The 26,138-nt window shown below is 36.2% G+C and overlaps 3 protein-coding genes and 1 non-coding gene across 10 annotated transcripts; all 4 read left to right on the top strand.

Moving 5' to 3' along the window:
• Window positions 1–155: 155 nt before the first annotated feature.
• LOC135640903 (ras-related protein RABA5c-like) lies at window positions 156–3,653 on the top strand. Its single transcript, XM_065155744.1, has 2 exons — window positions 156–586; window positions 3,134–3,653. Exons 1-2 carry the CDS (start codon window positions 250–252, stop codon window positions 3,448–3,450), a joined length of 654 nt encoding a protein of 217 aa, XP_065011816.1. The 5' UTR covers window positions 156–249; the 3' UTR covers window positions 3,451–3,653.
• Window positions 3,654–3,999: 346 nt separating this feature from the next.
• On the top strand, window positions 4,000–4,103 carry LOC135641885 (U6 spliceosomal RNA). The gene has a single exon (XR_010497824.1). It is a non-coding gene; the product is annotated as a U6 spliceosomal RNA (small nuclear RNA).
• A 1,706-nt stretch (window positions 4,104–5,809) lies between these two features.
• LOC103971102 (uncharacterized) lies at window positions 5,810–9,270 on the top strand. The gene is made up of 3 exons (XM_009385056.3): window positions 5,810–5,922; window positions 8,355–8,662; window positions 8,910–9,270. The coding sequence occupies exons 2-3, from the start codon at window positions 8,389–8,391 to the stop codon at window positions 8,984–8,986; spliced, it is 351 nt and encodes a 116-aa protein (XP_009383331.2). The 5' UTR covers window positions 5,810–5,922; window positions 8,355–8,388; the 3' UTR covers window positions 8,987–9,270.
• A 1,126-nt stretch (window positions 9,271–10,396) lies between these two features.
• LOC135641226 (uncharacterized protein At2g33490-like) lies at window positions 10,397–24,109 on the top strand. Of its 7 annotated transcripts, none has more exons than XM_065156443.1 (11): window positions 10,397–10,536; window positions 10,640–10,795; window positions 11,737–11,809; window positions 12,909–12,983; window positions 14,384–14,445; window positions 14,540–14,608; window positions 16,464–16,552; window positions 16,649–16,850; window positions 16,927–17,160; window positions 19,676–20,668; window positions 23,795–24,109. In XM_065156443.1, the coding sequence occupies exons 2-10, from the start codon at window positions 10,682–10,684 to the stop codon at window positions 20,624–20,626; spliced, it is 1,869 nt and encodes a 622-aa protein (XP_065012515.1). In that variant the 5' UTR covers window positions 10,397–10,536; window positions 10,640–10,681; the 3' UTR covers window positions 20,627–20,668; window positions 23,795–24,109. The 7 variants fall into 7 exon arrangements, 6 of the variants coding, with proteins under 6 accessions (XP_065012515.1, XP_065012514.1, XP_065012510.1 ...); XM_065156442.1 differs by having other exon boundaries at window positions 10,410–10,553; XR_010497677.1 differs by adding an exon at window positions 21,110–22,057 and having other exon boundaries at window positions 10,446–10,795.
• Window positions 24,110–26,138: the final 2,029 nt, after the last annotated feature.

Raw genomic sequence — 26,138 nt, 5'->3', positions numbered from 1 at the left:
AACCATTAGCCTCATTATTAGCTCAAATCTTTACCTTGTGATAAGAAAAGTCAAAGTCAACTACATGCATGGCACACAGGCAAAAGTAGAAGACAGCAGGCACGTTCACTAGTGTTCATCTACCTACCTTCCTGCCTTCCTGAGTTCCCATTCTTTCATTGCTTCATTCATTCAAGCTCATTCACTGTCACATTCATTCAATTCATTCATAGGAGCAAGAAGAGAGAGAGAGAGAGAGAGAGAGAGAGAATGGTGGTGGGAGGAGGGAAGGAGGAGGAGGAGTACCTGTTCAAGGTGGTGATCACTGGGGACTCGGCGGTGGGGAAGTCGAACCTGCTGTCGAGGTACGCGAGGAACGAGTTCAACCTGCACTCCAAGGCCACCATCGGGGTGGAGTTCCTGACGCAGACCGTCGACATCGACGGCAAGGAGGTGAAGGCCCAGATCTGGGACACCGCCGGCCAGGACCGGTTCCGTGCCGTCACCTCAGCCTACTACCGCGGGGCCTTCGGCGCCCTCGTCGTCTACGACGTCTCCCGCCGCTCCACCTTCGACTCTGTCTCCCGCTGGCTCGACGAGCTCAATAGTACGCCTAATCCTTCCCCTCTTTCTCTTTCTCTCTCTCTCTCTCTCTCTCTCTCTCTCTCTCTCTCTCTCTCTCTCTCACTTTCCCTTTTGATGCTGACACTCAGAATATATCTGCAACACATTGTGTTTAGATCTATTCCCTCTTTCTTCTATGAGTTGATGTTGGATGGAATTGGAGTAATGAGATGAGCTGCATGTGTAGCAGCAAATTAGATGAACTTATGTCGTGGATCTGATAGAATTTCACATATAGGAGATGTTATATTGTGCATAGATATGTTGTTTTTATCATGATAGATACTCAGATCTGGTGAAATTTGTTGTGATCATCATTTTTTTTGTATAAGGACTCATTAAAAAAAATTAATTTTCGGAGGAAAAATTAATTAAGCACAATAATCTTTAGAATTTCAAGTTTGTGAGACATATTGTCATAGAAATCCTAAAGGTAATTGGGTAACAATAACTTGGATTGGACTGGAAATGAAGATTGATAGAAGAAAAGAGTATGTTCCATGGTAACTCTTTTGCATAAATTTTGATGGAAATCTCTCATTATGTCATGCATGCCAGACTCTAAATATTTGTGAACATTTCTTGCTTTATACTTTGACTTTGGTAAACATTGCACTAAATATCTAAGGGTAATGTCATGTGTTGTGCTCACAACATTAAGATCTCAGAGACTTTTAGTTTCACAGAGCAGGAAAGAATGATCTTGAGCATATAGTTGTCGGCAGTGAAAAGAAGAGATTTCACAACTGTTTTACTAACTTGTTCTCTCCTTTTGTTTCAATCAGTTTCCTTTTTCAACTACTTTTAGAGGTCCACCAGCTCTTTCTTCCCATTCTGGAATCTACTGGAAACACCAAATCCAGATTAATATATCTAACAAGGTTCACAGGATGGAGGTTTTGGATCAGTTTGGTGGAATCAAAATCAATCAAAGACTTAATTTTAGAACTTTCAAATATATCTATGTTATAAGTCAACTAAAAGTTTAGAAACTATAATAAAAATAAAATAAGTTTTGGATGCCAAGAACTTTAGCAAATTGTCCTTGGTGATGAAAGGCTGCATAGTTGTGTGAGTTTTAGTATTCAAAACAAAAGCTAGGGCTTGTTGTGATCATAGTCCTGCGTAATTGTTCATATTCTATTATTATGTAAAATGTGGTAAGATCATTATGAGTGAAATAGCAATGTGGATCAAGACAACTTGCCATCACATCCATGAGTCCATTCATGGCTCAGGTTTCTTCTGGTTTCCAGCCTTCAGTGGTGCCAATAGATTGTGTGATGAAGATGTCAAATACAAGTACTGTAGCTTCAAGGAAATGGGATACCACCAATATCTATAACCTGTCGAGCCTAATTCTTTTCTTGACAGTGAAATGATGATATCTCAAAAATAGTGGTGTCAAGTACTACTGATGAACAACACAGAACTTTTGAAGTTCTCATGGAATTTACATTTGACCTATATATTATAGATATTGTAGTTAGAAGATGTAAAATTATTACTTTTAGTGGTACGACGAGAGATGAAGAGGGAGACTCAAAAAGGCTTTAACTTTAATATAAAAACTATAAGTGAAGATCTAAATACTTTTAACTTAAATATAACTTTTTACATAGCTCAATGGCAGCAAAGGATTTATATAATCAACCCAAATAGTTGGGGCTTTAAGGTTTTATCTTTGTTGTCATCATCTCAGACTTTGCATTGCTAAGACAAATGTTTCTATTGTCTATACCTTCGAGCAAACTCAAATTTGAATCCTCTGATTTTGGAGAACAAAAGGCTACAGTTGTAAAAACATTTCTTTATAATTGATTTAATCTGCATACCATAGTGGCATCACTTAAAAGGAGGAAGGGATCATCAAAGGTCCAATGTTTTTCTTCTCTCTCTTTTCCGTCTAATTTGATTCAAGATCATAAGCTTGCATGAACAAAAGCAGGATTAAGTGATTGATCCTGTTGTTACTTCCCGGACTATTCACTTGTTTCTATTGCCAATGTACAACTATTTTGAGTTTAGTAATAACTATGATCATGAGTAAGTGTACAAAACAAAAATGGTCAAATACTATATAATAGAATAGTATATGTTGTTAACTTTTCCTATTCTTTTGTTTGATTTCATGCTAATAGGATATAAATACAATTTGATTTAATCATGCAATGATTTTTCATATTTCCGCTTGTTAAAGGCACCTGATAACCTTAACCCTATCTCAGCTAGCTTTATAAAGCATCGAGCTCATGAAAAACCTTAGCTGATGTTGATTAGGTGATTAGGCATAATCACTAGGAGCTTTCATAAACACACACCCACATTAGTGAATATATATATATATATATATTCATAAACATACACCCAACAGAATGACCATGCAGATTGTAGGAGTGCTGATAGCTGCTGACAACCCTCAGAATAATAACATATTTTAAGAAATTAGAAATATCTCTACCTCATATAATTGCAGTTATCTTTTCCTCCTCAGTGCTTAAACATCTAATTTAGTGACAATATACTGCAGCACATTCATACACAACTGTCGCAAAGATGCTGGTCGGTAACAAGTGTGACTTGTCAAATATTAGAGAGGTATCGGTCGAGGAAGGGAAATGCCTCGCAGAAGCTGAAGGGCTTTTCTTTATTGAGACATCAGCCTTGGATTCTACGAATGTGAAAACGGCCTTCGAGATCGTGATCAAGGAGATCTACGACAATGTCAGCAGGAAGGTCTTGAATTCAGATTCCTACAAGGCAGACCTTTCTATCAACAGGGTTGCACTTTTTAGTGATGGCGCCAATGACCAAAAACAAGCTACAAGCAGATTCTCTTGTTGTTAGAACCATTTGACAATTTCTTGAGGTCAGACATAAGATGTAATCTCAGTTGCTTTTGGTTTGCTACAATACTTGAAGTGTATTCAAAGAGTAATTTCTTTCACTAGATATAAATCTTTTGGTGCTTTGTTGTCCAATAAACTGGTTATATCAAAAACTGCACATATGGAGTATAGTTTTATTTATTTGTTGCAATCAATCTCTCTGTTCATTGGCACAAGAAAGGCTTATTCTGCATGAATTGTATCTGCAATGCTTTCCAAAGCTTTGGAACTCCTCCATGTGCCCAAGTAATACTGCTTGAATTGGACTTTCACAGTATATCATGATTTAATATATTGTCTCCTGGTGTCATTGTGAATATTTATGCTTGATAGAGAGGTTTAATTCTGTTTTAAATTTCAGGACATACCGATTAACACTCACAAATGCAGATTTGATAATGAGTTCCAGTAAGGTTAACCTTGACTCATAGTTTTAGATTGTTTAGTGTTCATCAGAATTGGCAGTGCCTTCATAGCATCATCGTCATCATATATCATTATTTTTTTATTTTATTCTTTCATAGACATCCGACAAAATTGAAATAATATAAAGATTAGTATGACCTTTGTACAAGGATGACAGACACAAATCAAGAAATTGACCATTGTTTTTTTTTCTTCAGGTATTACCTCCTCCTCCTTTCTCTCTCTCTTTTCTTTTGCTGGCACAGGTACCTAATTGAGTCTATGATCCTTCTGTGTATATAGCAAAAAATAATGTCTCTTCACATCAACTGGCCTCACACTCTAAGGTGAGAAGCTCTATGAGTAGCGTTGGAGCTCAAGATATGGAGTCCACCATTACTCACACTGGGTAGGAAACAAGTCATAAATGGGAAGATAGAAGGAAAAGATCAAGAAAGAGTCCTGTGGCTTTAGATAAGCTGAAATCAGGGAATAAGAATGGCCTGCACAAGTTGTCATGAAGGTCCTTCTTGCTGTTTTGTATGAAAAGATGAGAAGCAAACCTCAAAATGGATTGGGAAAAGTGCCCCCATTTATCTTCTGTTGAAATGGTGATGCTAATGTAGAAAGCCAACCTAACTCTCCTTCAACAATGTCCCAACAGAAAAGGAGCTGAACTTAAAAGAAAAGGCTCTTGTGATGGCAATTATAGATCATGAACCCAAATGAAACTTGATGTCTGACATCAATGCTCATCTCGACTAGCTCTTCACTTCATTGTTCTTATATTTTTGTGTTAAATGTGAATGATCATATCTGATCTTTTGTGATATGGTTGCAAGTAGGAAATCATCTAATCACCAATTACTAGAAATCCCCATATTCCAATCTTATATGCATGCTGAGATGGAGAGAAAAGGGCCTTCCAAGATTTGGAGGTTATGTGATTATTTTCATACAACCATAAAAGGATGATAAGAAAACAGAAAAAGAATATAGAAACTATGTTATATATATATATATATATATATATATATATATATATATATATATATATATATATATATATATATCATGGTACGTCAATATAAATATCGACGTCCATAAATAAAAGAAAAAGAAGAAGTGAAAGAAGAGTTGGAGGACAAACGGATGAGGGGGAGGAGAAGGAGAAGCATACTAATTTAAATTTTAAAAAATTAAAGAAAAACTGAATTGGATAATTAGTCTAATTTCGGCTAGTAAATGCTCAATTTAGATAGTATTTTAGATAATAGGTTTAACTCCTCTCATTGTGTTTAAAAACAAATAAGTTTAGTTAATAACCATTTTATTAATTGCATCACTTTTTCTATCATATCATATGATTTGTGTATATATATTGTCACTCCTAATATGAGATAAAAATTAGTTGATATTTACATACCACATAAATAAATTAGATTTTAGTTTGAGTTAATATATATCTAGAGATGTCAATTATACTCATGGGTACGTCTTACGATATAGACCCAACCCTAATGAGATGAGGATAATAAATAAATAAGAATACGATGAAATAAAAAATATTTTTTATTATTCAATTGATTATGACACGAGAATAGATAAAGTACTCCTCGCCCGTTAATATTTCTAATTATCACTTCAATTAATCTATCCAGCATGCTTAAATCAAATAAAAAAATATTAAAGTCGCTCAACTTTAAATTAAATAAAATTTAAATTTTATGAGAATAGTATCCAAATGTTCTTATCATCTCAATAATAAAAAAAAAGCTGTTGGTGTTTAGAGGATGTCAAATATTAATCAAGTTTTTTGAAATGCGATAGTGTTTTGCCATAAAATACCAAATATGCCCTTACTCTTATCGGGCTTAGGACATTGAATTATTAGGGCAATTTAGTCATTGTGGCTTTTATCTCTCCAGCCCAATACCCCCGTCGTTACCGGTTGCCAGACCGCGCTCTTCAGTGTCTTCCTCGACTCGCCCCGCGCTCGCTCTTTCTTGTCGCGAGAGGCTACCCGGTTCTCCTTTGCCCTTTCTCTCCGTTTCTGAATCGTTAGCTTTACCTCTCGATCGATCTTTTGGGTGCCTGATTTGGCCTCGTCCATTACATCTTGTAATTCTGGCCACTATCTGGTTCTCGAAAGTTGTGCCCCTTCTTAGTTTTAGATTGAAGAGGGGCCCTCCTTTTCTTTCGGGTTTGGATTTGACTTATTTGGTTTGTTCCGTGAAGGATAGGGAATCTAGATCGGAGAGAATTGGTTCTTGTGTCCGATGTGTGTGTTGCTTGTGCTGTTTGTGTTTGATGAATTGCCTAAGTGGGAATTCAGAAGATACTTTACCATGATAATTGATGCTGTCTTTAACTACCAGCGTTATTGCTTTTGTACATAACTTAGAAGACATTTTACCATGTTGATTGAAGGATTATAGCTCTCAACTTATAAGATTGCTTCGGTACTTCACATTTTTTATGGATGACTACATGAGCTTGAATTATAAGCATGGAAAAAAGGAATTGCAATATCCAGTACTTTTGGTGGTATATCTAGGAGTAGTATACTAGTTAGTGTTGCAGGCATAGAGATCCAAAAAATTATTATGATTGATGGTTCAAACTAGAAATTTGTTTGTTTTTTTCCTCATTTCATGAATTATTGTATAAGGCAAAAAATTTATGATTGGTTATTTACTTGTATAATTGTTAAAGGTCCACATAAAAAGCATGTTCTAGTTCTTCTCATGGGGTACCGTCCCTCTCCAATTGTTGAACAACAGTATAATTTTCTTAGTTGATAAAAATTGAATAACAAATTCACTGCTACATGTACATTTGACTTCATTGTCAATGTCAATTAAGTTCTACAGATGATATGAATCAATAACGATTCCTATTGTTAGTTTATTTTGCTTCACTAAATGAGTTTGTTTCAAAGATGAGAGAAACAGAGCAGGAGTTGATGATTATTGGAAATGGTTATAGAAGATAGGCACCATTGTGAATGTTGGTTGGAGATGCAATTGAGAATTTTTTATCTCTTCTTCTGTAGCTTGGATCTTTAAAGGTAGTACAACAGTCGATTAGGGGCACAAAATGAAAAAGCGGAAGAATTTAAATTCTGTGCTAAGAAAACATTTTTTTGGTCTTCAAGCAGCTACACCTGATTTGAACATTCATATTATTGAGTAATCATGTAATTGATGAAACTCGAAATAAAATTCCAATTTGTCAGTAGGCAACAGTAAATTATGGTGGAATAAAGTTTATGTCAAAAGATCATGAATTTAAATTTTCAGAATTCTGATTATCATACATAGAACAAAGTAAACATAAAAAGGGGTATTGTATATTAAAAATGATATTCAGTTATTATGTCTAATGTGGTAATTGTTTATTTCAGTGTGAAAGCAGCATAATGTTATCACATTTGCTACAACAAAATTAAGTAGAATTGACAAGGATAAACAACATAAAATAACAATGTGATAGTATGCAAATAAAAGCATTGAAAAAATGAGCAAGCTGCATATATTTATGTCACTTGCTAGATTAAATAGAATAAATTAATAAGAGAATCATCTAATCGTGATGAGTAGCAGGATATATAACTTATTTGTATCTAGAATCTCTGACAAAATCCATGTCTAGGTCCAATGATAGTTGAACCTTGTTCCTCATATTTATATTGTAACGAATGAAGATTTGAAGATTAATAGATGGATTCACAGTGCATACCAGAAAGAAATGCAAGAGTTGATCCTCTCCAATTATTCGAGAACTACAATAATGCATGTTCAGAATGATGGTTGGTTTGATGTGTAAATTGCATGATCCCAATTAGAGGTGTAACAGTGGTTGATCACTCTTTTATGAGGATGGCTACTGGATCAACAAATTAAGAATCATATTGTGGAGTTTTTTCAGCAACTATGTGACGTTATGGATCTTAATTAGGCTGATATGTAGTCGAAGAGATCTATTCTCTCTATATATGATCACTTGACTGAGGAAAACCTTGGTCATGCATAATTGCATATACATGATTTTTTGCGATAGATAAGGTTTTGATGATGGGTATCCTTAATAAGGGTTTTGTTAACCATGCAACCTAAGGGAAGCCTATCTGCCTAGGTTGTCTGGTTTATTCTAGTGCCATGATGTCCTAAAGTACCTTTTTTCTACAGTATGAAAAATGGTGCATTTGTTGTTCATATGTTTCATACTTTATACAGTAATATGCCTCTGGTATCTGAATCCATATGTTTGGTGATTAAGTTGGCCAAAAGAAAAGAAGCTTTTGTTTTGTCCATGTTCTTTCATATTTCAATCGTTGGTATTTTATTTTTCGAAGAAGGTTCCATGTTTGCAAAACTACTTCTATCATTCCAAGAAGTGACTATTTTTCTCCAAATAATAACATTATTGTTTGTGATATTTTTTTTGCCATGATAGCTGTTAAGGGAAGTGTTCTGGAAGGACGATCATTATGGCATCAAGGCGCCATGCTCAATACACTCCACTTGCATTGGATGACATGGATGAAGATCATGGAATGTTGAAGGAAGAAGATCTTCGTTTTGCCTACAATCCTAAGGCCCTTGACAGAGTTCCATGGAAATCAATTACCCTTGCTCTTTTTCTTCTTGCTCTTGGGTCAGCTCTTATTATTATGTCATTCTTCATCTTTACAGGCCATATGGAGGGTGAGCGATCCCAAGCATATGGCCTCTTGACTCTTGGTATACTTGCATTTCTTCCTGGTATGCACTGTGAATCCATCTATTAATTTTCACAAATATCAACTTACGTACATGAAGTTATAGAAGCAATTAATCTTGTCCTGGAATGCACTGTGAATGTGTGATGTACATTATTTGTTCTTTGGTTATTTCCTTCGTTTAATAAAGTCCTATGAGACATGGAGAACTTGAAAAATCATGTATCGGGGCAGGTCCTATCTTGTCTATAGCACCGTGATATTGAATTGGAAATTTCATCTTGTTGCAGGTTTCTATGAGACCCGGATTGCATACTACTCCTGGAGAGGTGCTCCTGGCTATAGGTTCTCTTCGATTCCTAACTAATGCTCCAGAAGTTCCTTATGCACTAATATGGATGGTATTTTTTGCTTTTACTACTAAGAGCTTGCAATATGGAATTACAACTTGTTTAATTCCATGTAGATCCATGTTTTATGTGTACCTATCATATGTGCATTGAGCATTTTGTGTTGCTTTTGTTATTTCTGTTTGCAATAAGGCCCTTACCCTTGCTGATATGGGGCTGGTTTTGTGACATGTAGCATGCTTTAGTTTCTTAAATGTTCAGAGGGATGCACCAATAACTACGTACCTTGTAATTTGTTTAATGTTCTTTGTTACAGTGTATCATGTGTATCATAGCAACAAATCCTTCAAAGCTCTTTTTTTATATTCTAACTCGTTGATAAGATCACTTGGTCTTATATTGGCTGCAGAGTTGGAAAGTTAGATCTAAACAGTGAAAAAAGAATCCACTTCCAGGAGTGCCTTGTAGATTTCACACAGAAACCGTGTGATATCCACTTAGAGGGAACTTCTTTTCCAACCTAGAGATTTTGCACCATTTGATGATTAGTACGGACCTTATTAGATGCTAGTCCTACTTTGATTTTAGTGTTAAAAGAGAGTCAAAGCCTAATAACAGCAAACACATTATTCTGTTGAATCCTCTTAAAGACTTGACTGGTTGAATGAGAGTGACATCTTAGAAATGAATAAGCTTCATTGATATTATCATAATTCAATTTCAATTGTATTATTCTCATAGTTGGAAACACTTGTCAGGAATTGCCAACAAATGTTAAAGATACTGTACATGTGCTAGGAATAACAAGCCTTAGATTTTTATGTACGTATAAAAACGATTCACCTCTGAGACTAAACATGATTTCAATTCAATTCACCCGTTGATTTACGATGATTTCGCTTCTGAGACTAAACATGATTCATATCTTCAGATCGAATTGACATCAGAACTCACTAATAATAAGGTGTGTCGAGATATCGCTAAGAGAATATATATATATATATATATATATATATATATATATATATATATATATATATATATATAATCTGTCAACATTTGATTGCCACATCATTGAGCCGGGTGTACCACTCCACCCACTGTTCGAGAGCCAGCGCCATCAACTTGGCCGGTGGTCCGCCGTGGTCAAGCGTCATTCCGTTTGATTCGGAATTCACAGGTGGGGCCCGCTCGCCCCCGGGTCGACTCATGCGTCACGGGGAAGTCTTCAGGGGAAGCACCCGCGATCGGCTGAGCGGCGTTTGTCTCCGCACTTCGACTATGTCAGCCATTTTGACCAGTCTAAATTAACCACATCGACAAGTTTACCTCTTCGCTGTCATGTAATCCAACACAGGATAACGGAGAGGTCATCCTCACTTCGGTTCATTTGGACCGGTTCGATGTTTTCGTGAACCGGCTCCACCAGACCGCTTCTCCTCTCTGCTCTTTTCGGCAACGCTCTTCTTTCTTTGGATACATCTCATTGACTGACCACAGCAAGAGAGAGAGAGAGCGAGAGAGAGAGAGAGAAAGAGCGAGGGAGAGAGAGATCAGTTTCGCCTTTGTACGGATTGCTCCAGGGTTTATTGAATTCCCCTCTTTGGCTCTTTGTTGCTTCGTCGACGCTTGCGTAATTCGGTTAGGGATTTAGACTTGGTTTTGGCCAGGGGCGCTTGATCTTGTAGTCAAGGCCGAGAGGGAGTGGGGAGATGAAGTCATCGCTGAGAAGATTGCGAGGGTTCGCCTTCCACAAGGACGAGCAGAAGCAGAAAAGGGAGAAAGGCTTGGTGGCGCACCAGGACGAGCTCCTCAAGGCGTCCCAGGTTCCTCTTATGACCTTCTCTATGTTCCTCCGGTTTAATTCGCTCTTTCTAGGGTTTTCTGTGGACCTTGTTAGCGTATATCGTTTATGGATAAAGAAATGATGGGGATCATAGTTCTTGTTATTAGCACTTGTAAAATGTTCTTTTTTATGTAATTGTTATATCAGATCCGCTTGCTTACTTTTTTGTTAGAAATTCTTGCTCGAAGTATTAACGTGACGCAGGGAGACATTTTATCTTATTTATTCAGACAATTTTGTCAGTTTGAGTTGTTTTTCAGTTGTAATAACTTGTCATTTGACAACATCTCATGAAGTTCTACGTTAGTTACCAAGATTGTCTAAGAAGAAGGAAGTGAGTGGAATTAGAAATAGAAGGTGATTGTGACAATATATTTGATGGAAATGTTTTATGAGGATGAACAATTATCTTAATTAGAGATTTTGCTAATAAGGAGGATCATCTTTCAAAGCATAAACAGAAATAAAAGCCATTGAAAAATGTTAGTGATTAGTCCTTGATTTTAAAAACTAAAACAATCTCACCAAGACATTGGTTGGTAGATGATCAGTGTTTGCATCATGGATAGCGAAGTAAAGAAGAACACTAAAAGATATTACACAGTGTTTTGGTTGGTAAAAATATTGAATGTGCTGTCTAGTTCAGCGCAAGATCCTGGCTTAAATCCCACTTTCGTCAGCGCAAGATCCTAGCTTAAATCCCACTTTCGTCACTTGCCCTTTGCAAAAAAAAAAAAAACAAAACAAAAGGGTTCGACAAAGCCTTGATGAATTTTTGTTTCACAGCCAAGTGATATCATGATAGTGATTGAAGTAGTTGCTGCAGAAAGTACAACACTGGCTTGTTTTTTCAGAATACAGTAACTTTAACTGTAGTCTTTGTAAGTGCACTTACCAATATGTGGTATTTTACTTTTTCAGGACATCCATGACATTAGAAACTGCTATGACAGCTTGCTTTCTGCCGCTGCTGCTATTGAAAATAGTGCATATGGTAGTACTCTATACGTTTTCATATATTTATCATTTTGCTCTGAAGGAATTTAGTAATATTTTGGTTTGGTTCGCACTTAATGGTTGTTTGATTGTCTCCAAGTAGTTGCAGCAAAAAATGGCATTTCTTAAAGGCAACACTGTTAAAATGTGACATTAATGTTTTATTGTTTGGCAAATTGTGAAAGCGATAAAAAGAAACTGTAGCTTAATCACTTCAACCATTCATTTTCTTATACTTGTTCAATTGACTAATTGATCGCTAGTCATTAAATGATTATTGGTAGATGCTGCTAATTGATAACTGAATAGTTGTTGTTATGATTGGAAGATTGTGATTCTTGGTGATTAGTGGTCATCAAGCTAATTGTCTTGTGATGGTTTATGGCTGTTGGCCGGTTGTCGATGCATGCTCACTATGATTGGACTGCAATATGTGATCACCAACTGTTGGATGATCAGGGAAACTGATGATTACTGGAAGAATGTTGGTTGCCAGCCACCTATAGATTACATCATCAGCAGATTATTAGCTATCATTAGTTCATTATTGATGATCATCAGTTAATAGTTAATCTTGATAGATGATTGCCAATTAATGATCACTAATCACCAGGCAATGCTTGACTGGCATCAAGCATCCCCAGCCATCAGTTGTTATGCTTCTAGCTCCAACCCCATGTATACTGCATCTGAAAACCAGAGATTAAAAACATCTGTCACCTAACCATTTCTTGTTTATGTGACTCAGCCTTTACTGAAGTTGTACTCATGAATTTTCTCTCTCTCTCTCTCTCTCTCTTCTCTATTTTTTATAATTTCTCCCACTATCCTTTTCTCTATTTGTTATGATATCAGAGATTTTCTATCTACTATTGCAGGAAAATGCTCTTATCAAGCCCACAATTGATTGGGTCTGATTTACTTCTACCTCACTCTTCTCTTTTAACATAGACTGACATGATTTAAATTATATCACATTCTTAGAGTATTCTTCTATATTTGAACCACATGAAAAACTTCTATCATTTCTCTTATCGTACTTTATCCTATTTTATCAAAAATGTATTATACAGTTCTTTTTTTCCCCTTTTTTGCAGAATTTTCAGAAGCTCTAAAGGAGTTGGGTACTTGCCTGCTCGAAAAAACTGCACTGGATGACGATGAAGAAAGTGGTAAGCGTATCGGTGTTTTTTTTGCTTGTCACATAAATTATAAATATCTTGAAAATAAGTTTAATCTTAAAATACCAAACACTAGCAATGATATATTCGATCTTTCAAATAATTCATAGGTTATATGAACAAAAATTAACTATCATTAATGCTAATTAGCATTAAAAAAGAGAACGAAATAGAGAAGGTGGGGAGAGAAGCAAGGGAAGAAGCAAGACGTGTTGCATGGAAGAAGATGAGAGACAAGCAAGGGAAGGCAAGAGGTTGTCGATTAGGATTTGGGAGGGATCTGTTCGGGAGGAGGATGTGGAGTAGGAGGGGGCCTTATGGGAGGGAAGGAGAGGGAGGAATAGGCAGAGAGAGCAGACAAAAGGGGGGGTGAGGGGAGGGGGTTGGAGCATTGCCAGTTGGGACTTAGGAGGGGAGCTATCGATGAGGAGTAGGAGGGAGGGGGAGGGGGAGGGGGGTTATTAGAGAGGATTGGTGGGGGGCGATGGCGAAGGAGGAGAGAGGGGAAAACAAGAGGGAAGGAGAGGGGGAAGTAGAGAGAGAAAGAGAAGAGGGGGGAATTGTTGGTTGGAAGGGCAGCTAACGAGGAGGATGGAGAGGGGGGTTGTTGGGGTCTATGGAGGTTTGGTAGGTGGCAACGTTGGAGGAGAAGGATAAAAAGGCAAGGTCCAAGAGAAGGAGACAAGACACTGGGAGGGGGGCTGTCGGTTAGGAGTGAAGCTTTTGAGGGGCAAGAGTGAGAGGGATGGAGAGGGGGCCTATTGGGAGGCTTAGAGAGAGAGAGAGAGAGAGAGAGAGAGAGAGGAAAGGCATCATCGGAGGGTTGCCTTGCTCACGGATGGCGATCCTTTATTGTTGAAGGGCGATTTTTGCACATGAATTGAAAAGTATTGCTGATCAAGTTGCTTGTATTAGGTTTTTCATAGGAGAAAGAGGAGTCACATCAGGGCAGAGGGAAGGTTAGGGTTAGGGCTTGGCATCAAGCTGATTTAGTTCAACTGAACTAGGATCAACGATCCACAACCTGATCTAGTTCAAGCGGTCGCCTGAATTTCTTGATGCTTGAGCTCAAGCGTGTGGCTGGACTGCATGCAATTTAAAGGTGCTTGCCCAAACCAAATCAATTGCTCGGGCACCTTGGCAGGTTTTCAAGCGCTTCCTAACCTTCTTGGTATATAATATCTCCACTGTGAGATGAACCATACTTGTCTTTGCTATTCAAATGGCTTTTCTGGTTCGCAACTAGATTCCAGATTTAAACCAAGTCTGTTTTATATTTAATAAAAAATTTACAGATTACTGTACCAATTACTTGTTGAATATGTGTTTTATTATCTCAATTGCTTACTTACATTGCATATTATGGATTGCATTTCATTAAATGCATGCAGGTAAGCTTTTGTTGATGCTTGGAAAGGCACAGCTTGAACTTCAGAAACTCGTTAATACCTATGTGAGTCCAAATTGTTTTACTTTATACCAACTTTATTTTGAAGTGTTTGCAGATTCAAACATAATACAATAAATTCTATCTGTTTCATTCTCAGCGTGTCCATGTTGTTCAGACTATCACAACTCCATCAGAATCTCTTCTCAAGGACCTTCAAACTGTAGAGGTTTGTAATCTTGGATCTAACTTTTTGTTTTTGATAATTAATAAAGTACTAGTTTTTGGATAGTTATATTCTGTAGGTTAACTGCTCAATATCTCTTCAAAATACTAGAGATATAGGCTCATTCAAAGTATACTATGGTTGAAGGAATGCCTTTAGTTGCTCTTTTCCTGTTGAGGTGGTCCATCAAGAAAAGCCATCACTTATACTTTGGGTTTCCTATGTTTTCTCAATGTTCCCCTTCGTGGGGATGTCCTTTATTCATACTCACATTATACTGATAAAGCTCTTGATCCATGATGAAAGTGCATCTTCAAGCCCCTGAGTTTGTACAACTACTAAGGAGGTTAGCCAGCATGCTATGCTGGCATCGTTAATGCTTTAAATGATGGGAATCTTTTGTTAAGTAAATGTTAATTCAGGTGTGTAAAATTCTCAATTTGCAGAACTGGCAGATTTGTTGTTAATAATCATGTGCTATATTTTAACCTAACTGGCTGAGCGAAGTGCCCAATGATATTTTAAAATGAGAGTTGAAAAACAGAAAGTGGGGCATGTTAAACTGCTACTTTGTACTTTTCTACTTTGCAATTCTTGAGTCAACAACCAAGACTCATGTTATGGGAGTCCAATCCAAGGTGATTGAACCTCATGGTTATATTGGTTCAACAACGAAGACTCTGAATTCCATTCAAGGGGACTGAACCTTATGTTATGGAAGCATATAATGGAAAGTAGAAGAATAGGAGAAGCTAAAATGCAGGAAGTCTACTAGAAAAGAAAACACATATACTATCATTAGAAATATGGTGGAAACTGGTTGCTTTAATGAGAAGCAGGAGAAGGTTTGTGTTAAGAGATAATAGTACATCACGGTGAAATTCTATGATTGTCTGATGTGATATACTTTGTCCTCATGCTCAATGTGTACCACAGTTTGATGCATTAGTTAATACTGAATACAATAGTTTTTAATGATTTGGCGTTGACAATGACTCTCGTCTGGGGCTGGCTCCTCCAATAGAGCAGGACTGGTCGTTGGTAGTGTTGGGTCAAAAGACTGTTGGTCAATTTTACTCCTTTTGGGATTAATGCTCTCAATGGTGAATCTATCATTTGCTATCTTTTTAGTTATGAGAGGACATCCCAATAGACTAGTTGGATTGAGTACTCCTTTCTTTTGGGTTTTGCTTTTCAACCTTCTTTTTGCTTACATAGATTCAAATTCCCAGACCCACATCTCCATTTGTTCAACTACAGTTCTTGGCTAAGGTTAAAATTTTTCTGGAGCTTACAGCTTGAATTTATGCAATTAATTACAGCTAAATTTTGATGCATCTGAAAAAGAAAAAATTATACTACATCTCTGGTTATGGGATCTCATCATCTATCAATCTGCTATTGAAGTTTATGTGATTTCTACAGTGGCTTCAACTTTGCTAAACTTCTTGACTAAAAGCTTTATTATCAAAATTTATTTGTATCAATTTGCTATTGAAGTCAAAATACTTGTCTCGTTTAGCTTTTACATTTTCCTCTTGTTCAGTATAGTGTTGAGTTAGTTTTAGCATTTTTTTTCCTAAATCTAGAGTGACGTTTGGACATTTCATTGACTAAGTGAACTAGCCTTATATTTTTATCTTCTCTTTGCTTTATTTGTACTAACAATTCTACTGGGGCATCTGGGATGTGTGTCTTATCTTTCAAGGCTTTTATTTTATTCTGTATAATTTTATAAAAGCCCGTGATTCTGTCCACTAGTTAGTTTATTCTTTTCTGCAGCATTTAGAAAAAAACAAAACATATGTACCTTTGAGGAATGATAGTGAACTTCTAATTGGGATATTCACCAATGCAGGAAATGAAACGCCAGTGTGATGATAAAAGGTGTGATCTTAGTGTTGCGTTTATTTTTCTTCTAATGGAAAAAAAGGTTCTGTTATTCAGGTTGACTGAATTGCCCTTGAAGTTTTCAGGGTGGTCCATGTGAATAGCTTTTTTAATGAAGTAATTTATTCTTTGTTCCGTTTTGTTTTTCTCCAGAGACGTATACATGTTGGCAGCACAAAGTGGAAAAGGAAGGTTGAAAAATGCCAAAGGTGACACATTTTCTCTGCAGCAGTTGCAGGCAGCTAAAGAAGATTATGAAGAGGAGGCAACTCTTTTCCTCTGTCGCTTGAAATCATTAAAGCAAGGACAATCCCGGAGTATCTTGACACTAGCTGCTAGGCACAATGCATCACAGGTAGTTTTCAAATTTCAAGTGCTATAATAATCATAACTAGAAGAATTGATTGTATATGTTCTCTTTGTTGAATCAGTTAAACTTCTTTCATAAAGGAGTTAAATCTCTTGAAGTTGTTGAGCCACATATCAAAATTGTAGCTGAACAGCAGCACATTGACTATCAATTGAATGGACTTGAGGATAATCAATTGGAAGGATATGAGGTCGATCATTCTGTTGAAAATGGAGATGATGGAGAGTTGAGTTTTGATTATCAACAGCATGACCAACATCGTGATGTTAGTTACTTTTCTAGAAATTCAATGGAGGTGAGAAAATGCTTGGTTACTCAGTCTAAAGCCTTTGTATACTTAGTGTGCAAAATATTTTCACATTATGTTAGGATCTTTCCATATGCCAATATAGCACAAATGTTACTTGTATCAGCAATGAATCATTTCTGCTTAAGTCCCTTCACTTCTGCAAATTGGGTCTTGCACACTGGTACAAGCATGTGACAAAGATCAGCTAGAATTGCACTGATAGGATTTGAAAATGGCATATTTCTGCTTGAAAGAACATATTTAAGTTACAACATTTTGTTCATATCAAAGGAGAATATTACATCAGATTGGCTCATGGAAATTATTGTTTGGATTACAAAGCTGTATCAGAAATGGAAAAAATTAGCATGCAACATAATGGGCAGTGTTGAGAATATAGGGCATTTGTTCTTATCATAGTGCGCTGAATGCATTGGAGCACAAAATTATGTGAGATTTGATTCTCTTATGGTCCATAACATTTAATGAATCTGGACTCTTTTATCTTCCCACTAGTACCAAGGTCCATTTGGAATTAGATTGGGGTACTGTTGATCACATAATGAAACATCTGAAATAATCCTGCATGATAATGGATTTTAGAATATTGCTTTATCTGAACAAGCTGACATATTCTTTTGATTTATGAGAACCTCAAATATAAGCTCCAAATAGTTAGAACCTCCAATGTACTGAAGCAACTGGCTTGAGAATACAAAAGATGCTTCTTCTATTACTCTGAGCTAGCCGTCTAGGTTGAAGTTCTTGTGCATTTTTATCAGATTGCTTCACTTTGGTTGAGTGGGGTCCTAGTTGAGTAGCTAAGGTTACAGAATGGTTGCTCTGACATGAGATTGTGCACCTTTGCCTATAACTTCATCAATATAACTTACAACTAAAGGTCCTTATCCAGAGCCTGACAGGCAGAAGGGTTGGATTGGGCTAGTTTTTTTAGTTGGCCAGTCAAGAGGAATCAGGTCCATCAGCCCAACTATTGGTGTAGATTTCACAAAAGCAGGAGGGAGGACTAAAGAGGGGGATGAGATAGGAGAAAGACAAGGGGAAAAGGGAGAGAGAAATGGAGTTGGAGAAGGGAAAGAGAGTGTAAAGGAATAAGAGAGATTAGACAGTAAGAGAAGACAAGAGGAAGGGCAACATTGGGTAGGAAGAGGAGAGGGAGTAGTGTGTTGATCAGATTACTGATGGCAGTTAAATCCTGGATAAATGGGCTGTAGGTCATTACCAATTTCTCTTACGGTCAGTTATGCTGAAGTGCCACAGTGGCCTCCTTGAAACTGGTTTTTGTATTTTCTCTTTTCCCCTTGTAATCCACCAACGAAGAGTGAAGAAATATTGTTTGCTGAAACATAATGAGGGATCCTCGTCATGTTTGAGCCATAAGAGAGATTTTGGGTTTTACTTGTGCTAGAACAACGAAACTATTTTGTGTTGGTCTAATAAAACAACTCATGCACACTCAAAGATAGTTTGACTTCCCTAAACTTTAGTTTGGCGCTTGAAGCCCCCAAGCTAAAGCCAAGTTCAAAGAAGTATGGTCTTTTCGGAACCCACCTTCAGGAATTTATTCCGCCAAAGTGTCTTCATTTTATTAAATTGCGGTTCAGGACATCGACTTACAGCAAGACAAAAGGCCTAGAAATTTATGATGTGTATCACTTGCTACGACCAAAAATCTTCTGAATTGCTTGGTCAGTGCTGTGTTTTCTTGGGTGCACATCAAGGATTTTGTTCCTATCCTGGCAAGGCACATCAAAAAAAGTAGATATATCACCAAGGGTACTGATGCCTTTTTGGCAAGGCACAATACTAGTCGGTGTGTTCCTATCCTGGCCAACATAAATTGAAAATTGACGCAGACATATATCTACTTTTTGACATGGTCTGACACATGGAATGCTGATACCTCTTTGGCATGATATGTTTTACAACTATGCTGATTGACATAGCAATCTGGTGCACACCAAGGTTTAAAATCTTTACCTGATGCTGATAGCAATTATCTTACCGCCGGGGGTTTGTGTGTGTGTGTGTGTGTGTGGAGGAGGCAGACTAGGATGAGGCATATCAGTAGGAGGAGAGAACAATGACCCTTGAGGAGGCAATGTCAATGCAGCAGACAAGGCAATGACAGCATGGTGGGAAGGGGGAGAGAAAGCACGTGTGAGAGAAAGGAGAAAGGAAGAGTTTTGAATCTGTACATCTAGTTTTTAATACCTTACTGACACTATATAAATTATGCTTCTTGCCAAATGTCTGTAGGGATCCAAGTAGTTTGATATTGATAAGTGATAACTATTGTTATTAATTTTTAAGCAGACTGAAAACTTCTATAATCTGAAATAGCATTAGTATTTCCTATATATTTGTATAATTTCCTCTTATCTAGCAGATCTTGTTATTACTTATTATTGTAGATCAAACTGCAAACTGCCTTCATTGTACTTGAATCAGCATGTTTATCTTGTTATTAATTATCGGCATGTTTATCTTTGTTGTTTAGGATGATGTAGATAGATGTGAATCAGATTCCTCTCCTTTCAACAAGGATGTTAGGGCTGTCAGTCTGTCAGCACCTCTTTTTTCTGATAGGAACCCTAAATCATCTGAAACGACTAGTCAGATGCAGCCTTTATCAACAGAGAGGTTTTACACGTATGCTCTTCCTACTCCTGTTAATGTTAAGAGCTCGACCTCAACAGGTCCAACTAATTCGATTTCTGCTTCTGGGGTCGAAAACAAGGGTGTTTGTCCAACACAATTATGGCATTCATCTCCATTGCAACCAAATTTTCTTGGCAACAATTACAGAGATGTTGAGCTGCCAAGCCCCACCAGTTTACCTATAAAGCAGTCAGTATTTAAAGAGAGCAAAACTGTTGGTAGCCCCATCAGAATGCCTTCTGCATGTACCGAAGGGGGGATGTCTCAGTTGATTACATCAAATACATCTGATTCAAAGAAGATTGGCAGACAAGTTTTTTCTGGTCCGTTGACAAGTAAACCATTACCAAGCAAACCAGCTTCTTTTACAAACAATTCCATGTCATCAGTGGAACATCTGGCGGGAGTCCCAGCAAAACCAACAAGCATTACCACACCTAAGCTATCTGTACCTCCTCCTGTAACATCGCCCAGAATAAATGAGCTTCATGAGCTTCCAAGGCCTCCAATAGGTTGTCGAAAACATTTAGGATCTTTCAATTTAATTGGCCATTCAGCCCCTCTGGTGCCTAGAGGTCAAGGGGTAAATGCAACAAGCAAACAAGTACCAATTTCATCATGCATAGCCACACCACTTCCAGAACCTCCTGGTGTTATGGTTCGCAGCTTTTCTATACCATCTAATGGTCGAAAATCAAATTCAACAGATGTTAAGTCATCGGATCATCCTAATAGTCAAAGGACAACTGCAGATGCTTCAGCAACTCGTACATCGATGAATATTGGGTAGCATGAACAACTTCAGATACAGTAACAAACTAGAAAGCTAAAGGTAACAAGAAGTTTGTCACAGCAGAAAATATCATTTTCCTAACTGTTTCTATTTTTGGTTAGCATGTCGATTCTAAAAGTTTGGATAATTATTTTGATTGCTTGTTGCGTGTTACTATTTTAAGATGTGGCTTGTTGAATTACTTTCAGAATTTTGTCATGACAGATTCATTTTCTTGTTTATTGAAACACATTTTACTAAAAAGTTTTGGATGTAAAAAATATGACTATGTGGAGATAATCAAGCAATAATCTAGATTGAAAATCCTCATCATACATTTGTGTTGTGTTCAGGACTTATTTATCTACCCTCTGTATGCTTCTTTGGAAGCTTTGCACATTTCTCAAGTAGTCGGCTAATGGATCATCCTCTAGCTGATTTTGCTTAGAAATTTCCTTTCAATTAAGTAGTTTAAGATAAATTCAATCTGATTCCATACAGGATTCCACCGGGAGACAGATCTACGAGATGCCCATTGGTAAAATGTAATTCCAAGCCTGCAATCTTCTACCAATTTTTTCTTGCCAAGTTGTGACATTTAAAAGTGGAAAGTTCATGGTCTTCTAGCTTTCCAGTTTCAAAGATGTCTGAGATGTTTTTCATAATTGAACAACCCAAGAACCGAAACAGTTAGAAAAGATATTTTAAACTTCCCTTCAAAGGCCACGTTTCTAGTCTTATATCTGCTCATCTTCAATATGGAAAAAGAATTGCCTACTGTCAAAGGATCCTAAATAGCAGAATTCTGAAAATATTATGTGACTTTCATTGCTTGTGGTCACCATGCTTACAAATAACAGAATTTTTTCAAATGTCACGGCCGTCATTCTAAAAAAGTCACTTTTTTTTCCAAATCTCTGAGTAATTTAGCACCTGATTGGAGCTTTTGTTTTACATTATTCATTGTCATTGTTTAACTATATTGTGACTTTTACTCAACTGGATCATTATCATCAGAATTTCAAATGTTAAGGACAAAACAAAGAATTTTTTTACCTATCTTACATAAAAAGCACAGGCAGCTTTACTTAAGTTAATTGTCCTGAGAGGATTATTAGTATAGTAAGATGATAATATCTTTTTCTTTAATAAGTTTTTTTATAATTTATATGTTAGACTTTAGTATATAGCACATATGATCATTTATAAGGGCCATTGTGCAGATTGTTACATGTTTGCATGAGTTAAAATCTATCATGCCACAAAGGTATTAGTATATTGCATATCAATCTGTGCCACAGGGGCCTTCATATGGCTAAGCCAATTTTTGGCCCATGCCGGTCAATATTGTGTGTGCCAACTTGTAAGGTTAGAATCATACTGTGACATGGAACAACAATTCTTGATCTTCTTCCCTTGGCTTGGATTTGAAGATGCTGGATTCTACAGGTGTGCAAAATTTGATTCTGTTTGTCTCATCTGTAGGTAAATTCTAAATTAAGTCAAATTTGTTCTGTTTCCAGAAACTAAAACTGTACCGTAGGAAATATCTGTAAAATATTAAACCAAAGTTGAATGGTTTAGTTAAGTTTTTTATACAATTTCAAATATATTTTATAAATGATGTGCTAAATATAAAGGTCACTAACAAACATTCATGCAGATTTATGCCAAAACTACATTTGTTTCCTTTCTAATTTGAAAATGTACTCTTACATCCCTGAAAGTATAATGGAAGTTGATCAATCTGGGTGTATCAGGAGGATGCAAGTGTAACTTCAGAAACTAACTAGGTTGCAAGAGGATATAATTTGAAGTCTAAGGAGTTTTTGTAGTTTACCTTGTACATAATTAGAATTCCATATATATGTGTGTGTGTGCATGCTGAAAAGACAGCTGCATCCTTCTAATTCCAAATTGCTTTGCATTCTTTGAAAATATGAAGAAAATTTATCAAGCTGGGTGCATGATGCAAGTGTAATTTTGATTACATTAGATCTTAAGAATGTCGGGTATATTTTGAAACTATAATGATGTAATTATAGTTTCAATATAAATCTGAGGAGGTTTAGGTAGTCTTCCCTGCATATAATTACAATATTATGTAAATATATTTAATACATGATTGTTAAATATATATTTGATATATGGATGAATAACATTACCAACGATATATATCATAATAATGTATGTTGTTGTATTTTACTGATGTGGCTATACATTTATTATATGATTGTTGGCTCATTTAGGTTTAGGAATTCTTTTAACTGCAAAGTGAATCATTGGTTTTGTTCAACTTTTTTAAATCTACTAAATCATCAAAATAACAAATTAAACCAAAATGAATGTCTCGGTCAGTTTGGTTTTCTGGTTTATCTAGTTAATTTGCATGCCACGACTAGATGATGGTATTTCTGTTTCAGAATTTAGGCTATTTCTTAAACTGGATTGGTTGATTTTTCTTGGGCACATAACAATCCGTCCAGATGTCTGATTACATAAATTAAAAGTGACTTTATTACTTGGGTATGAAAAGGTATGAGTAAACATTCTACTTAGGGATCCATCTTGCACTTGAGCCAAATTTAAGCTTATGTATTTTCTACCCACTTAAGAAGGTGAATCAGAAGGAGGTATGCTATTCTTTTTTCTTTTTTATCCTTCTTATGTATATATATATGTTCTTTTTTTTTTTGTGGTGGCCTTGGCTTTAACTGAAATGTTATCCTACCCTCCTCCCCTTTCCTGTTATCAAAGGTTGGAAGTGAAAGAGGACTAAGGCAACCTTTCCATCACCAGGTGGGCTATAGCTAGGTACAGGGAGAGAAGTCTATGCTTTAGTAAACCTCACCTATGTATTAGATGTACAGCATTCTCATTGAAGAATAATCAAGTTTTCATAGATATGCAAGGATGCAGTATGGGTCAACATGGATAGTAACACAGTACGGTTGGTTTTGAAGCTAAATTTACAATTCAAAAAGTATATGCTTGTGGTGTAAAATAAAAAAATATATATTCTTGTGGATATTAGAGATCTTATGGTAAGTTATGGAATCCACTTGTTTCCTTAAACTATTACCATCTCAAAATAAAGTTACTTAATAGAGTGCCTATTTTATGTTATGTGGTGGCATATCATCAAATTTCACATTACAGCTAACTGTTGTTCCTCTTGCTGTGCAGGATTCACGTGAAGAGCCCCAGAACTCTTCGTAGCAAGTGGAGCCAATTGATATGGTCTCCTAATGTTGCTTATGTACATAATGAAGTGTCCAAAAAACCTTCTCGCTCTTCCATTCTGTTCCATGTGTTGTTTTCTTCAGAGAAATGGGGGATGATTTGCCTCCAAGAATACACCACTAGATAACTGCTGGTTGAGAAAATGAAATTTCAGTTTATTGTTAATAGTAGTAATAAAGAGATCTTAGTTTATTAAACGAGGAACCTGACGGATGTACTGAGACATTTGTACAATAAAATGTTCTTTCCAAGTACCAACCATTAGGGCAATCTTTCCCGTCATCATTTGTTATAAATTTCAGCTTACCCTACACTGGCAGTTTGGAGATTTTCCAGATGTATGAACTCCAGAGCTCAATCAAGAGCTTGTTTTGCTGCTCCTTGTTCAGTTATTGACATCAACAATCTCGTGCACTTTTGTGTAAATGTTTGATCATCAGGTAATTTGTTTATAGGAAATGTAAATTGATTTTTTAAGTTCCCTTTGTATAATGGCCTATTTGAAAATGATTTGTTATCAGTAAATTACTGGCTATCATGAAATCTTCTGGTCATCATTAGGCTTTAATTGACCAAGGTGAATTTAAGGATTCTTTGTATATCTGCCATGATTTTTCTTTAGCTTCATTCTTATAATGGTTGATTTGGTCAGTTAATATTGATAAAAAGGAGGAATCTGATATATTTCTGCCATATGTGATTTAAAAAATTCTCCATTATGGGGTTAGGATTATATTAGTATCTTATTTGTCGTGTATGATATATTACTTAAAAACTGGACAATCAGGATTTATTTTTCTGTCAGATGTTTTATTTGTTGTTCATGGTTTGTTGAGCAAGTACTGAAAGCTTATCAATGCAGCCTTCTGTTCCTGTCAACTACCCATCAGACAAAAACTTTGTGGTAATTTGGTGTTTGATTCGATCGTGTTATTCGTTCCTGTATCCGTTTCTTAGTCTAAAGCTTGTGAAAGAAAAAAATGATGCTCGCATGTCATGTCGACTGTTGATTGCCATTTATATATTTGAATTTTGTTTAAGATATTGTGATATTCGTTTCTATGTGTGTTTCTTAGTTCAAAGCTTGTGAAGAACAAAAAAAAACAAATGATGCTTGTGTGTCCATTCTTGATCATCATTTATGTTTTTATTGTTATAGTTCTTATATGAGATTAAATTGTTTGCATTTATGCACACATTTATTTGTGTAACATAATTAATTTTGAACTTTGTAATTGTCTTGGCTATAAAAACCATCATATGCATATCCATCATGAATTTTGTAATTGACTTGGAACCTTTTGGATATTGAAATGGATATGAGTTGAATTCTATTCACATAATTGGGACAACCAATATCACTTGTTAACATATTATTTATGTCCATCAAAAAACTTACAAGTACTGTTGTAACTCTTTTTTTTGTCAATATCATCACCAAGGAATCATTTTCCAATCTCCGAGGTGGGATAGATGACTTTTGAGTGATCATTCCTTCCAATCCCTAAACACTTGAAACGATGATTCATCCAATCCATCACAATGGAGTGAACAAATTACTTTGAATCCCTTGATCACATGAACATGTTTGGTCCCATTTTAAAAGATAGGCACAATTCCTCTCATTTCCTTCACTCAAGCATGAGTTGTTCCCTAGAGATGTAGAAGCAACTATCTCCTCCTCAACATTTACCCAAGATTAATATAGTTCAAGACCTTAATTGATTAATTTATGAAGGTATTACTTAACTTAACCAATAAAAATTTTACTGTAATATTCTGAAATAAAATGCTTCCAGTGTTATATTCTAAAATCAAGATCCTGAAATCGTCTTCACAACTTACCTTTGAAAAAAAAAAAAAAAATCATTCTTTCAACTTATTTTCTTGTTCTTGAGCAAGTTGTAGTTATGTCCCATTGGGGTGTACTACTTTTTCAGTTTGCCTTCGTTTGTTGATATATATATACATATATATATATATATATATAGAGAGAGAGAGAGAGAGAGAGAGAGAGAGAAAGGTGGTGTTCTCACGGGTTGGGCAATCAAACAGCCAATCCAAAAACACAATGGAGATATCATAGAGTTAGAAACACTTCGTAAATAAAGAACATGGTACATGTCACAGGAACAAAAAGCTCTAATTTTTAACAAACCTACTGCTTTTCACTTAAGTACTTGTTATCTAGAGAGAGAGAGAGAGAGAGAGAGAGAGAGAGAGAGAGAGAGAAGGCTCTAATCTTGGACAAACGTACTACTGCTTTTCACTCACTAAAATACTTGCT

The sequence above is a fragment of the Musa acuminata genome, chromosome BXJ3-6 (assembly GCF_036884655.1).
Source record: "Musa acuminata AAA Group cultivar baxijiao chromosome BXJ3-6, Cavendish_Baxijiao_AAA, whole genome shotgun sequence".
NCBI lineage: Eukaryota > Viridiplantae > Streptophyta > Magnoliopsida > Zingiberales > Musaceae > Musa > Musa acuminata.
The sequence above is the reverse complement of the archived record's forward strand: the minus strand, read 5'-3'. Positions and strand labels throughout refer to the sequence as shown.

Coding starts and splice junctions, on each gene's coding strand:
- LOC135640903 (XM_065155744.1), top strand. CDS start 250: ATGGTGGTGGGAGGAGGGAAGGAGGAGGAGGAGTACCTGTTCAAGGTG. Junction 587..3,133: donor CTGGCTCGACGAGCTCAATA/GTACGCCTAATC, acceptor AATATACTGCAG/CACATTCATACACAACTGTC.
- LOC103971102 (XM_009385056.3), top strand. CDS start 8,389: ATGGCATCAAGGCGCCATGCTCAATACACTCCACTTGCATTGGATGAC. Junction 8,663..8,909: donor TATACTTGCATTTCTTCCTG/GTATGCACTGTG, acceptor ATCTTGTTGCAG/GTTTCTATGAGACCCGGATT.
- LOC135641226 (XM_065156443.1), top strand. CDS start 10,682: ATGAAGTCATCGCTGAGAAGATTGCGAGGGTTCGCCTTCCACAAGGAC. Junction 10,796..11,736: donor AGCTCCTCAAGGCGTCCCAG/GTTCCTCTTATG, acceptor TTACTTTTTCAG/GACATCCATGACATTAGAAA. Junction 11,810..12,908: donor TATTGAAAATAGTGCATATG/GTAGTACTCTAT, acceptor CCTTTTTTGCAG/AATTTTCAGAAGCTCTAAAG.